The sequence below is a fragment of the Phyllobates terribilis genome, unplaced genomic scaffold (assembly GCF_046119375.1).
Source record: "Phyllobates terribilis strain yellow unplaced genomic scaffold, ASM4611937v1 Scaffold_5__5_contigs__length_657084704, whole genome shotgun sequence".
NCBI classification, from domain to species: Eukaryota; Metazoa; Chordata; class Amphibia; order Anura; family Dendrobatidae; genus Phyllobates; species Phyllobates terribilis.
The window spans coordinates 547,017,369-547,031,081 of NW_027362765.1; the positions used below are offsets into that span (position 1 = coordinate 547,017,369).

At 42.1% G+C, this 13,713-nt stretch overlaps 1 protein-coding gene across 2 annotated transcripts in view; it reads right to left on the bottom strand.

Moving 5' to 3' along the window:
• CDH23 (cadherin related 23) overlaps nucleotides 1–13,713 on the bottom strand; it is a 1,802,240-nt gene that overhangs the window by 147,278 nt on the left and 1,641,249 nt on the right. The window contains exons 41-44 of one of the 2 annotated variants that reach the window (XM_073685852.1): nucleotides 9,875–10,084; nucleotides 7,054–7,161; nucleotides 5,050–5,152; nucleotides 3,862–3,987 (exon numbers count right to left, since the gene is read on the bottom strand). In XM_073685852.1, the coding sequence (XP_073541953.1) occupies nucleotides 3,862–3,987; nucleotides 5,050–5,152; nucleotides 7,054–7,161; nucleotides 9,875–10,084 (547 nt within the window). The remainder of the gene's footprint in view (nucleotides 1–3,861; nucleotides 3,988–5,049; nucleotides 5,153–7,053; nucleotides 7,162–9,874; nucleotides 10,085–13,713) is intronic. The other variant, XM_073685853.1, reaches the window with a different exon arrangement.

The following is a 13,713-nucleotide window of genomic DNA, read 5'->3' on the forward strand; positions in this document are numbered from 1 at the left end:
ACCTATTCAGGATTTTTGGAGAGTTTTTTCTGAGGAGGAGTCACAAATTTTGCCTCCCCATAGAGACTATGATTGTACCATTGAATTTGTCCCTGGAGCGACTCTTCCTAAAAGTCGTTTATTTAATCTTACTATTCCTGAGAGAAAGGCTTTGGAGGAATACATACAGACAAGCTTGGCCGCCGGTCACATTAGGCCTTCCAAGTCTCCTGTGGCTGTTGGATTTTTTTTTGTTAAAAAAAAAGATGGCGGTTTACGTCCTTGTCTGGACTTTCGTGAGATTAATAAAATTACTGTACGCAATCCTTACCCACTGCCATTGATTCCTGATTTGTTTAACCAGGTAGTGGGGGCCAAGTGGTTCTCTAAAATTGATCTCCGGGGGGCATACAATTTGTTGCGCATGAAGGAGGGTGATGAATGGAAGACTGCTTTTAACACTCCTGTGGGTCATTTTGAGAATCTGGTTATGCCTTTTGGTCTCACCAATGCTCCAGCATTTTTTCAGAATCTTATTAATGACATCCTTAGACCTTTGATCGGCAAAAATGTGGTTGTGTATTTGGATGACATTCTGATTTATTCGCCTGATCTGGAGTCTCATTGGCGGAGCGTACGTGAGGTTTTACAGTTGTTAATGGACAATTCGCTTTTTGCTAAGCTAGAGAAATGTGAGTTCGCTGTACAGAGAATTAGTTTTTTGGGTTACATTATCTCCAGTGAAGGTTTTGAGATGGACCCGGTTAAAGTTCAAGCTGTGCAGGAGTGGCCTAGGCCTATTGGTTTGAAATCGATACAGAGGTTTTTGGGTTTCGCCAATTATTACAGAAAATTCATAAAAAAAATTTCTATTATTGTCAAACCGCTGACCGATCTCACTAGGAAAGGTGCTAATGCGGTTCAGTGGACTTCTGAGGCCATTGAAGCTTTTGTGTTTCTAAAGGAGAGGTTCACCTCTGCTCCCATCCTTATGCAGCCTGATGTGACTAAGCCGTTTTTGGTTGAGGTTGATGCTTCTTCTGTGGGGGTTGGTGCGGTGTTGTCTCAGGAAAGCAAGGATGGAGTACATCCCTGTGCCTTTTTTTCAAAAAAAATTTCTGAGACTGAACTTAATTACGATATTGGCAATCGGGAATTGCTGGCTATTAAACTCGCATTTGAACACTGGCGTCATCTCTTAGAAGGTGCTGAATTTCCCATTCAGGTTTTCACTGATCATAAAAATCTGATCTATCTTGATGCTGCCAAGCGCTTGAATGCCCGTCAGGCTAGGTGGGCACTTTTTTTCTCGCGGTTTAATTTTTCCGTTACTTACATCCCGGGTACCAAGAATGTTAAAGCGGATGCTTTGTCTCGCAGCTTTTCTCCCATGATCAGTGCTGAGGAGGAGGAGGAGAGCATTTTACAAGAAGGTGTTGTGATTGCTGCTTTGGACTTGTTTTGGAGGATGTGATTCTTAAAGCTCAGGAGAATGCCCCATCTAACACTCCCCATGGGAGGTTGTTTGTGCCTAGGACCTTTAGGAGAGATTTGTTTATTGAGTGTCATGAGTCTCGGTTGGCAGGTCATCCAGGAATTTCTGAGACCAAAAGACTTGTGGGTCGCACTTTTTGGTGGCCTGGATGGCAGAAGGAAGTCATTAAGTGGGTGCATCAATGTACTGTGTGTGCTAGATCTAAGTCTTCGCATGCTCCTGCTGCGGGGTTGCTTTGCCCACTGGAGGTTCCTAGTGCACCTTGGACACATCTGGCTATGGACTTTATTACTGACCTTACCCCCTCTGAAGGTTTCACGGTCATCTGGGTGGTCGTGGACCGTTTTAGCAAGATGTGTCACTTGGTTCCCTTCATCAAACTGCCTTGCGCTAAGACACTCGCTAAGGCCTTTGTCAAGGAAATTGTCAGACTACATGGCGTTCCTACTGACATTGTTTCTGATAGGGGACCTCAGTTCGTGGCTTGTTTTTGGCATGCCTTTTGTGACAGGTTGGGAGTTCATTTGTCGTTTTCATCTGGATATCATCCTGAGTCTAATGGCCAGACAGAAAGAAAAAACCAGGATGTTGAGCAGTTCTTGCATTGCTTTGTGGCAGACAATCAAGAGGGGTGGTCTGAGTTTCTGCCACTTGCTGAATTTGCTCTTAACAACCATACATCCTCTTCTGCTGGGTGTTCGGCTTTTTTTTGTTGTTCTGGGAGACATCCGTCTTTTGGGTCATTCTCCAAATTGGTATCGGCAGTGCCTGAGGAGGAGAGTTTTTCCGGTGATTTGGAGAGAGTTTGGACGGATGTGCGTGATAATCTTCAGGAGACTAACAAAAAATCTAAGAGGTACTTTGATAGGAAACGGCAAGAGGTTTCGTTTGCTATTGGTGACATGGTTTGGGTGTCCTCTAAGAATCTGCGATTGAGGATTCCTTCGAAAAAATTGGGTCCCAAGTTTGTAGGGCCCTTTAAGGTGCTTCAGATAGTTAACCAATCTGCTGTTGGGTTGGAGGTTCCTACCTCCTGGAAGATTAATCCGGTGTTTCATGTTTCTCTGTTGAAAAAAGCTGATGTGTCGGTTGGTGACGCCTCTGCCACTGTTCCTCCGGTGGTGGAGGACGGGGAATATGAAATTTCCAGCATCCTAAATTCTAGACGGTATAGAGGGAGTTTGCAGTATCTCGTCGCTTGGAAGGGTTTCGGACCCGAGGATAACTCATGGGTGAGGGCGGATGATGTTTCTGCTTCCAGACTTGTCAGAGCGTTTCACAGGAGGTTTCCTGATAAGCCCGGTCCTAGGGGATCCGGAGGATCCTCTTAGAAGAGGGGGTACTGTTAGAACTCTCCTGTTAGGTTTTTTCTAGTTTGCTGGTCACATGACCATTTTTGCCTATTTAATCCGGCTCCGCCCTCCTGGCCTTGCTGGACTACATTGTATTTTCTACTCTTGAGCTAGCTTGGTACTCTGTTATCTTTCTCTGTTAGTTTTGCTAGGTCTTCTGACCTCTATGTTCTATGTTGTGTGTTTGTCTTTACTGCTACAATTTCTGCTAGGAGGTGTCCAACTTTATCCCAGTCCCTAGTTCTTTTAGGGATCCCTCCCTTGCATCTATAGGTCTTCGTACAGACTAGCCGAGGACTTTAGCGGGTCTGATCGCAGGATCAGGTTCCCCGTTACATCGTAGGAATCCAGTTTAGTTCTATTATAGGGACAGATCTCCTGTCTTTCCTTAGTGCTTGTAGCAGATCATAACACTGGCAAACTCATCCTTAATACATAGTACTACGCGGCAGTTTTTTTAATGCTACCATGGGCGTTCATGTTTTAATGGATTAAAAATAAATATGAACATTTTTTATACACTACTGGACGGATGTGTTGAATTCCTTTTCCTCTCCCATAGTGTTGTGCACACCAGCTGAACACAGCACCCACCGGTAAAAAATCCTTTCAGCTGGCTCCATTACCAGCAAGGAAGGGGAGCTCTTCATTTTTTTCTTTATCTAGTGGATGGGTGATTATTGTCTTTCATTAGAAAACCCCTTTAACTCAAAATTCCCTTGTACAGTTAAAGGTTTTTTTTTAAATTGGATCATTTAAGACAAATATTCAATAAAAAAAATTTGTTAACACAAATTTGTTTAACCCTAGAACGCATACCTGGGGCCTCGCAGGCCCGCCCTGTTAATTGTTTTCTATTTTCTGCAAGATTACTTTAGTTAGAATTTTGAAACTCTAGGTATTCCTCAGGTATATAGTTGTTTGTCATTTTTGTTTGAGTTATTCCATGTTTAAAGGCGCCAGGTATGTGAAAAAGTAGATTTTTATGGTCATGCGTTCTATGGTTAATTAGTAAGTGACAAATGAGCCTGTTACCTGTGCTGTTGTTCATGGTAAATAAATCCATTTGAAGCCCCAGAAGTCGATATGACACGACAGCATTAGATCCTATGTCATTATCTAAAGCTAAAATAGGTCCATTGAGGACACTGATTGGTGTTCCTAGATAAAATATAAGAATCAGCATCTTGAAAATGGATTTCCTACTAAGATCCTGCAGATTAAGACATCACAATCCAACCAACATTCCCAACAGGTCACATCTCACATGACTTGTGACAAACATTAATTATGAATGACAATTACATGATGTGACCCAGTGACATGTTGTAGCGATGACTCAGGCTGTTGAAGCCCTAGCAGACTGAATCAACCCTCATAGTCTCAAAATCCTGTAGGAGAAATAATGTTAGTCCCTTTGTAAGTTGAAAATTTAGGATTTAATATCAAGTATTGTCCCGTTCATCTCTTCAGGATCGCTGTATCTTCTTAGATCTCCTTATTTTCTTCTTGCATCTCTAACTGAACAGAGTAATATCTGAATCCATAGATTGTGTGAAAAGGACAGGAAGCAAAACTTAACGTTTATATATGTATAGTATTTTATATAGAATTTAACATATGCCACAAAATGTAATCTTATCATTGGAACAATTCCAGAACATAGTGGTGCAAGATCCATGTGTGGGAGTATTACAGTTTCAGGTTTGTCCTGGTGTACATTCTGCTGACCTGCTAAACTGAAGCATGTAATGTTATTTCATTTTGCTGATACAACATAATAAGCAGAGCTCGTGCGAATCGATTCTCAGGACCTGGTCCATCAGCCACATCAGTTATCTGTGGTCGCTGAATGGGAGCCCTAAGAATTGCTTATTACATGGTGGCCCTCCATGGCTTTCATCATTATAGGGTGATGCACCAGCTAATCAAAAGAAGAGTCGCGGATGCCATAACTAAAGAAGTGATTCTTAAGGTTCCCGTGAAAGTGACCACAGATTAGTGACGTGACCAGTGGATGGGGTCCTGCAAATCGATTTGACTGAAATCAAAATTACGAGTAAAGTATATATTGTTACTAAAATAAGCAGGAAAAATCTAACAATTGACATAAAGCAACAGTATGAATACATCACAAGAAAATAGTCTATCATACAATAAATTACACTTTAGGTAGACAGCTGTGTGTAATGTGTTGTTCACTGGCAAACTGTTCTATACTACCTGCGGGTGAATTCTCCATAATTTCGGCTTGATATGATCCTTGAGAAAACACTGGTCGATTATCATTTTCATCTGATATGGTCACAATCAACAGGTCAAAATCCTGTACAAAAGAAATTATTTTTTTTTTACTTTTACCAACTAGGGAGAACTCTTTCTATTATTCTTTTACATTACTACTTTCTATGCCTTTCATGCTTATTAATAAATAAAATGACAAGAGTGTACAAGGGGCATAAACCTGGGCAAGGTAGGGATATCCAACCGTTTTTTTGAATAAGGACTTAGATTCAGTCTGAAACATGTAGGAAAAGCTCTCACAAATATCTTTTTCTATAGCTTTGGGAATGGTCTGTTTTTATTCAATTCTCCTTAAAAAATGTGAAATTTTTTATCCAAAAAAATGGCTGGATATTCCTACCATTTCCTTTTGCTACCACAGAGTAGGAGAGGTTTTTCATCCAAGCTGGGGATTCGCTGGCTACTTCAACGTGGGTGAGCTGGATCACCTTCTCTTATTTAATGTGTTAGAGCAGTTTGCACCCCCATATGAGATCCGATTCTGTTTAGGGAGCAGCCTGCACTTAGTGGAGTGATGAGCTGAGTCACCAGCAACCATACAGCAGCAGAAGAAACAAAGGAGTGGCATGGTGGCGCAGTGGTTAGCACTGCAGCCTTGCAGCTCTGGGGTCCTGGGTTCAAATCCCACCAAGGACAACATCTGCAAGGAGTTTGTATGTTCTCCCCGTGTTTGCGTGGGTTTCCTCCGGGTACTCCGGTTTCCTCCCACACTCCAAAGACATACTGATAGGGAATCTAGATTGTGAGCCCCAATGGGGACAGCGACGATAATGTATGTAAAGCGCTGCGGAATATGTTAGCGCTATATAAATGAAAAAAAATAAAGATTATTAAGGAGATTTGTATGGTGCCAAAGAAAGCAGAAGCTTCAGACATATGTAAGGCAGGAGCTTCAGATTCACCTGAGTGGTGTCTGAGTCTCCCCCACTGCCTGTTGCTTGGCTCCAAATCTCTTCAGTGTAGACTATGTGTGTGTGCAGAGCATAATCTCATAAGATGGGGTTTCAGCAGTCAAAGGAACGCAAGAGATTCAAATATGCTGTCAGTTTTAATTCTTGTGGGAACAGACAAGTCCAAATTAAAGTGGTTTTCAGGAACTTCAAAGCTAGTGTCAGATAGTGTCAGGATAAACCCCCGATTGGTAACAGTTATCCATTTATTCATAAATATTAAAGGAGTTGTCTGGTCTTAAGCTACAAGTCTTTAGTCACTCTATGCTGAGCTGTCAGTGCTATGAGTGACAGTCCAGCTGTCCAATCAGAGCCGATGCTTGCTGGGTTTCCTCCAGGTGTCTCCCGTCCTGGGTTATTACCTGGCTATTTAGCTGGCTGTCTTTATTTGATTGCAGCCAGTTGTACTGTGGTGCTAGTCACAAGTCATGAGGCAGGGTAGTCAAGAGGTCCTGGGCCAGATACCAAGAGAGCTCATGGTATACTAAGGGGAAAGACAGAGGAGTAGACAGGTCACGGCCTGAGGTCAGAATTCCGCGAAGGTAGCATATCAAGACAAATGGGCTAGGCAAACAGATGGTCAAAGGCAAATCCAAGGTCGTGCAACAAAGATCAGAATATAAGAACTCAGAACACAGAGCAAACACACACCGCTTGAGCTAAGCTGCAACTTGCATAAATCAGATACAGCCAGCCAGCTTAATAACCAGGTAATAACACAGGACCGGAGACACCTGGATGAAACTCAGCATGCCCCGCCTCTGATTGGATGGCTGGACTGTCACTCACAACACAGACAGCTCAGTACATCCCAGCCCCAGATTGGACAGCTGAACTGTCACTCACTGCGTCAAAGACACAATAAGTGGTTGAATCGTGACAACATGGTTATAGGTCCTTTTTACCATTTTACATAAAATGTCAAGCTAAGCATAGCCATATTAGTCTTCAATTTCTAAAGAACTTCACTTACCCTTCTTGAGTTACGTATATTTTCTGGATTATCTTTTACAGTCACAGTTAGTCTATATTCCGAAACTTTCTCTCGGTCAAGAGGTCGATTTACATAAACTATTCCAGTCTGAGAGAAACAAGAACATTTAAATGAAAATGTACAGATTACATTCCTTACATTTTTCAGATTATTTGGATCTTAATGAGGCAAAAAAATTAGGCAATGTCCCTACAATAACCTATATTTCATTTTAATTCCCAATATTGCTTATTGTTTGATTTGGACACTTGTATTAAGCCACATTACTCTGAGTCACTTTGAATATTGATGCTAGGCTGTGTGCCCACGATGTGTTTAAGTGTTTCCGCAGCGGCAAAAACGCTGCAGAAACGCTTAAAAAAACGCATGGTAGAAGGCCTGCCATGTTCCCCAATGATAATCCGCATGTGCTGTGCACATGCTGCGGAAATTTCCGCTGCGGATTATCATTGCGGAAAAAAAAGCAGCACTGCCAATTATTTTGCGGAAGTGCTGCGTTTTCGCCGCCATTGACTTGCATTGAAACGCATGGATTACGCATCACTGTATATGTAGATGTGCATTCCACATGTTTCAATGTGTGGATGGTACCCGGGTGTGGAGGAGAGGAGACTCTCCTCCGGACCCGGGTACCATAGAACCTGTGAAAAAAAGAATAAAATAAAAAATAAATATTATACTTACCTTCTGATGGCCCCCGCTGCGCTCATCCTTCCATGCCGGCAGATCGCGATGGACTGAAGGAACTGCGCTGACGTCATAGTCATGTGACGGAGCGAAGCAAGACTCTGGGGGCCATCGGAAGGTAAGTATAGATTTATTTTTTATTTTTAACTATTCTTTTACGGTCACACTACATATAGAAATCCATGCCGTCTGCATGGATTTATATAGTGTGACCAAGTTGTCAAGCACTTTCCAAGTGATGCTAAAATCACTTGGAAAGCGTTGGTCAACCCGCATGCGGAAATGCATGTGAAGAACGCTTCACATCCGCATGTCCCTGGCAGGAAAAATGCATGTACAATCCGCATGCATTTTTTCTGCCAGGGAGATGCAGAAACGCTCAGGAAAAATCCAGAGCATATCTGCATCGTGGGCACATAGCCTTAAAGGGGTTTTCCACAAGTTTAGAAAATCTGCCCTAGGGTAAGGACTTTTTATGAAATAATGAACTAAGAGATTCTTCTCACCCATTGCATCACATACCTTGTTCCAACCAGAGCCGGAAGTGAGGACATAGGACATTCTGTCCATCTATTGAGGAGCCCCTGAGGGTTCAGTCGCCACAGAGGTACTGCACCTCACCCAGAGGTGTGGTGTCTCCTTCTCTCAGGTAAGAAGGGAGTGCTGCCCGGAACCCCAACACCTGCATCCAACACTACACTGCTCCAGGCCAGCTGGAAGGGCAAGATGCAAAGTGTTTTCCAGCTGAGCCCTGTCCCTGGCTGGAGTGGGGGGAAACCAAAGGTAGGTGGAACCAGTAGTGGGTGTGGGTGGAGGAAGCAGTTAAGGGGAGCACTTTGGTAGGAGTATAAAATAGGGAAGCCATCTTAGGGTGGCAGATAAGATGAGTGGAGTAGTGAGAGGACAGTTCAGAAGAGCAGAGTCTCAGTAGGAGCTCTGCTCCACAAGTAGGGCCTAGTGTCAGAGGCCCAGGAGGGGAGCAGGGAGTAGGCTCTGTTTTGTTGAAGGGATCCTAGGGAGTACGGCGAGTGCAGGAAGGCACCTGTACGCCCCGCATCTGTCAGAAGGCCGCAAGAAGGGAACCGGCCCCTGGTCCAGCCGTGTTACTCTACTTCCCGGCTGGGAAAACCGGAGGTTTCTGGCTTCTATAGTCAGTTGCCAAAGCCTCATTCTAATCCCCTGAGGGTCAAGCAGGTCTGTGAACTCAGGAGGGACTTCAGAGCACCCGAGCAGGATTCAGAGTGGGGAAGCGCAGGGCAGGAGGGAGAAAGACCCAGCGTGAAGACGGTGTAGCTAGGAACACTAGAAAGTGGGGTTCTGTCAGGTGCTCCCAATCTACCTGAGGAAGTGCTGAACCCCTGCCTGGTGAACGCAGCGTGACGTGGGAGGCTGACACCTGTACAGTGCACCAGTGGAACTGTCATAAGAACTGTGAGTAAAAACTCGGATGACTGCACCGCACTGCCTCCATCCATTCTTTAATCTGCGCCATCATTCCCTCTCTGCACTACAACGCCCAGCGCAACCACCATTTTCCTACACTGCTCTGGAGCTTGCTCTACCTGTGGAGAGCCACACCACCGCAGCTGCCGTAACACCAGTTCCAGAGGACTGCTCCGCAGCGGCGGCTCCCTCTAGCCGCAATCCACAGGTGGCGTCACGAACAATCCCAAAAACCCCGTATAAAAGTACCCCCCTTTTTGCACTGATCGCCCTGGGTCACGGACCGGGCCAGCCACCGTGATACTCCCCTACCGGCATACACAGAGGCCCGGCTGCCGAGTACCCCACCGCCCTGGGGGTGCATCACTATCACGTGACCTTTGATGCAAATCAGCATAGACCACTGAGGCAGTAATGGGTAGCTGCAGTTAGATGGCAAGAGTACAGAAGTCATCATGTGCGGCTCCAGTGGGGACTACCAGGTAGACAATGCTGGTATGTAAGGGATGCAATGGATAAGGAACAGTTTGTTAGTTTATAACAATCCCAAGCCTAGAGCCAGTTTTTGAAACTTGTGAACAACCTCTGTAGTATAATTATTCCACTTTTGTATTAATTTACTTCTTTTAAACCATATATCATGTTATTACATTGTGAAATGCAGACTTACATTCTCATTGATGAAAAATGCATTCTCTCCATTCCCTGCAGTTATATTGAAAGTTAGAATTGCATTTCGCCCAGTGTCAGCATCACTAGCAAGAATTCTAGTGATTGGTGTTGATACCACTGTGTTCTCACTGATTGTTATATTTAGTGGAAGGTTGAGGAGAACAGGATCATTGTCATTGATATCTAATACACGTATTTCAACCACAGTCTGCATAAAAAGAAAAGACATGAGAATATTAGTTTCAATATATGTATGAATGCATCCGTTAAAACAAAACCATAACAATAACAACCACCATCAAGCGGTTATCCCAGAAACCATATCTATCAGTTACCGGATAGATAAAAAAAATGCATGGCTGACGGGAGTCACACTGAGTCTGTGAACCTAAGATACATGTATTTCTTTTCAACATCAACTGGAATAAAAAATTCCTTTTTTTTTCTGCCAAGGAATTTTCAAATGGCTGGCCACCCTTAGGAATCTATTAAAGAAAAAAGCAAGGCTATAATATTTGACCTATGAAAAATAGACATTTTTAAAATTGATTATTATGAGGTCCATCTGGGTTTTATTTTGTCAGCTTTCATAAGAAAGAAAAGTTGTGCATGATGCATTTTTCTTCTGTTCCATAAACTGACACAAAGTGGAACAAAAATGGACTCCATAATTATTAACGATGTCACTCTGCTCCTGTTTGCATCACTAATGCATCAGCCCATTTTGCTAATTATTTCTATTTGTTTGGAACAGACAAATGGTAACATTATTTGCTGAATATTGCACCTTATACCTCAAATGGGCAGCGCACCGCCACCTTGCCGTTTTCTACATGTGCATAAATATACACAATTAAACGCCTTGACATACTATCAGTGACGTTATTGTAACATAAAGTAAAGACATGGCTGAAATGACACTGTAATACAGATCAAATTAAAACCTTTGGTGGAGAAATCTGCTTTGTTATTCGCCTATTTAACCATTTGAAGTTTTCTGCTAATTAGACTTCGGTGCACAAGAGCTGAGTCTTCCTGTCTGCGAATGACCGGCCACCTCTGTTTGAACTCTCAGCAGTGATTCAGTGACCTGTTATTCAAAGACAAGGGGCAGCAGAGATGCTGGGGAATCACAGACAGGGAGGAGACCCAGCCAGAGACATTGCAGGCCATTGCAGCATGTTTAGTCCATCCAGGCTACTCACAGTACCACAAACAACATACGCCCTTGCGTTATGTTCTGCAGTTCCTTTTCCTTCTTGGTGTTACAATTTCAATTTTGAGATATATATACTATTAACATTCCTATTTTTGAAAGCATTCACACTTTTCACAATTTTTCACACCTGCTTAAAACTTTTGCACAGTACTGGTTATACTTACTATATTATTATATGAGAGAGAGAGAGAGAGAGAGAAAGATAAATCTCTCTCTCTATATATATATATATACACATACACACGTAGATAGATATATATATATATATATATATATATATATATATTTATATATGTGTATATGCTCTCTGCACTTGAAACAGAACCCTGAGACTATCACAGAGCAGGTGCATTTATACGGAGACTTGATTACACACAGGTGGATTCTATTTATCATTACCAATCATTTAGGACAACATTGGATCATTCAGAGATCCTCACTGAACTTCTGGAGTGAGTTTGCTGCACTGAAAGTAAAGGGGCCGAATAATATTGCATGCCCCACTCTTGAGTTTTTAATTTTTTTAAAAAGCTTAAAATATCCAATAAATTTTGTTCCACTTCACGATTGTGTCCCACTTGTTGTTGATTCTTCCCCACAAAAATTAGAATTTTATATCTTTATGTTTGAAGCCAGAAATGTAGTAAAAGGTAGAAAAGTTCAAGGGGGCCAAATACTTTCACAAGGCACTGTATATATATATACAGTATATAAATAAATATATATATATATATATATATATATATATATATATATACCGTGTTTTGCGGATTACAAGACGCACCCCAAATTTTGGGGTGCAAAATAGGAAAAAATGTTTTTTTCAAATAAAATGGTGCGCCTTATAATCCTGGGGGACAATGGTGGTGGAGCAGGGGTCACACATACCTGAGATTGGCAGCGGAGGCAGGAGTTGGGCGATGCTGCGGGCCCCGGTGGTGGCGGTGAGATGCTGCGGCCCAGTCCTCCAGAAGCCAGTGGTGACATGCTGCGGGACTGACGGTGGTGGTGACATGATGTGGGGCCATCCTGCAGAAGCCTGCATCCATCTCACCACCGGGGCCCACAGCATGTCACCGCTGGGGCCCGCAGCATCGCCCCGCTACCGCTGCAGCCGCCAACCCCTATCCGCCACCCCCCCCAGATAAAACCGTAAGTTCGCATTATAAGACGCACTCCCTTTTTTCTCGCCCCAAAAAAGTGAGTCTTATTATCCGCAAAATACGGTATATATATAGAGAGAGAGAGAGAGAAAGAGCTATATCTCTATATATACAATACCATACAAAAGATTTAGGCAGGTGTGGAAAAAATGCTGTAAATAAAGAATCAATTAAAAAACAGAGGTGTTAAAAGTTTATTTTTATCAATTAATAAAACGTAATGTGAATGAACAAAAGTAAAAATCTAAAGCAAATCAACATTTGGTGAAGTTATTTATTCCAAAGGATGTGCAACCAAATATTAAGTAGAGAGTGCCAAAAATTTTGTCCTGCCCATTTTTGAGGTTTTGTATAAAATTATGTCCAATTTGCCATTTTTCTGTTTTTTGTGTTTTTTGTGTTGTTCACACAAAGGAAATAAACATGCGTATAACAAATCGTGTAATTGCAATAATTTGGGAGAAATACCGTAATTCATTTTCTGGAATAATTTCAAGGGTGCAAATACTTTCGGCCATAACTGTATGCTGTTTATATATGCTATTATTGACTCGGTCATTTTTCCCTGTTCATGACCAGGCAAATCTTAGGATTTTTTCGTCTGTGTAGTTTTAGGAAAAAAAAATGTGAATGTCATTGCAGAGTAGTACAAAGAGGAAAGACTGGAGGGAGACAAAAGTGCAAAATAGGGTCCTATCTGGGTAACAATGTTGGCTGCCACCGAAGAAAGGATGAGGGATACCAATCCAAGTATAAGTGGTTTATTCGTCAACGCGTTTCGAAATTTACAACTTCTTCATCAGTACAATCATGGTTGGTTCATCGTGGTTGTCCTGATGAAGAAGTTGTATAATTCGAAACGTTTTGACGAATAAATCACTTATATTAGGATTGGTATTCCTCATCCTTTCTTCTACGGGAGCGCAGAATTAACCCATTTGTTTTTCCATTATTTATGATTGCATAGTAATATGCAAAACCGCCCAGGTGTTCAAAGTCTACGTGCCATCTTAAAGTATTTAATTCATGGAGTTTGTTCACTATTGATATATATTTATGTATGTGGCTTATTAATTGCAGGCATATTGCATACAACCCAAAGTGATATTAAATTTGAGTAAAATAATGACAATCATATATATATATATATATTTAAAGATGGCAGAGAGGGGGGATTTAAATTTTTATTTCAGTCAGCAAAAAAAGCTAGAATTGGCACTGGAGAAGTCCATACTAGAGATGGGAATATCGATTTGAAGGACTTCGGTCCATCGGCCAGGTCAGTAATCTCTGGCAGCTGGACGGGAGGGCTGCCAATCTCCTTAGCTCCCTGTAGTCTTATTGGGCACATCATCATCATTGTGGCATGATGAACGCTTGATGGTTGCTCAGAGTAAACACTTGATATAAAAATTATTTATAAGTCTAGTAATAAAAATAGTGATAACAAAATTT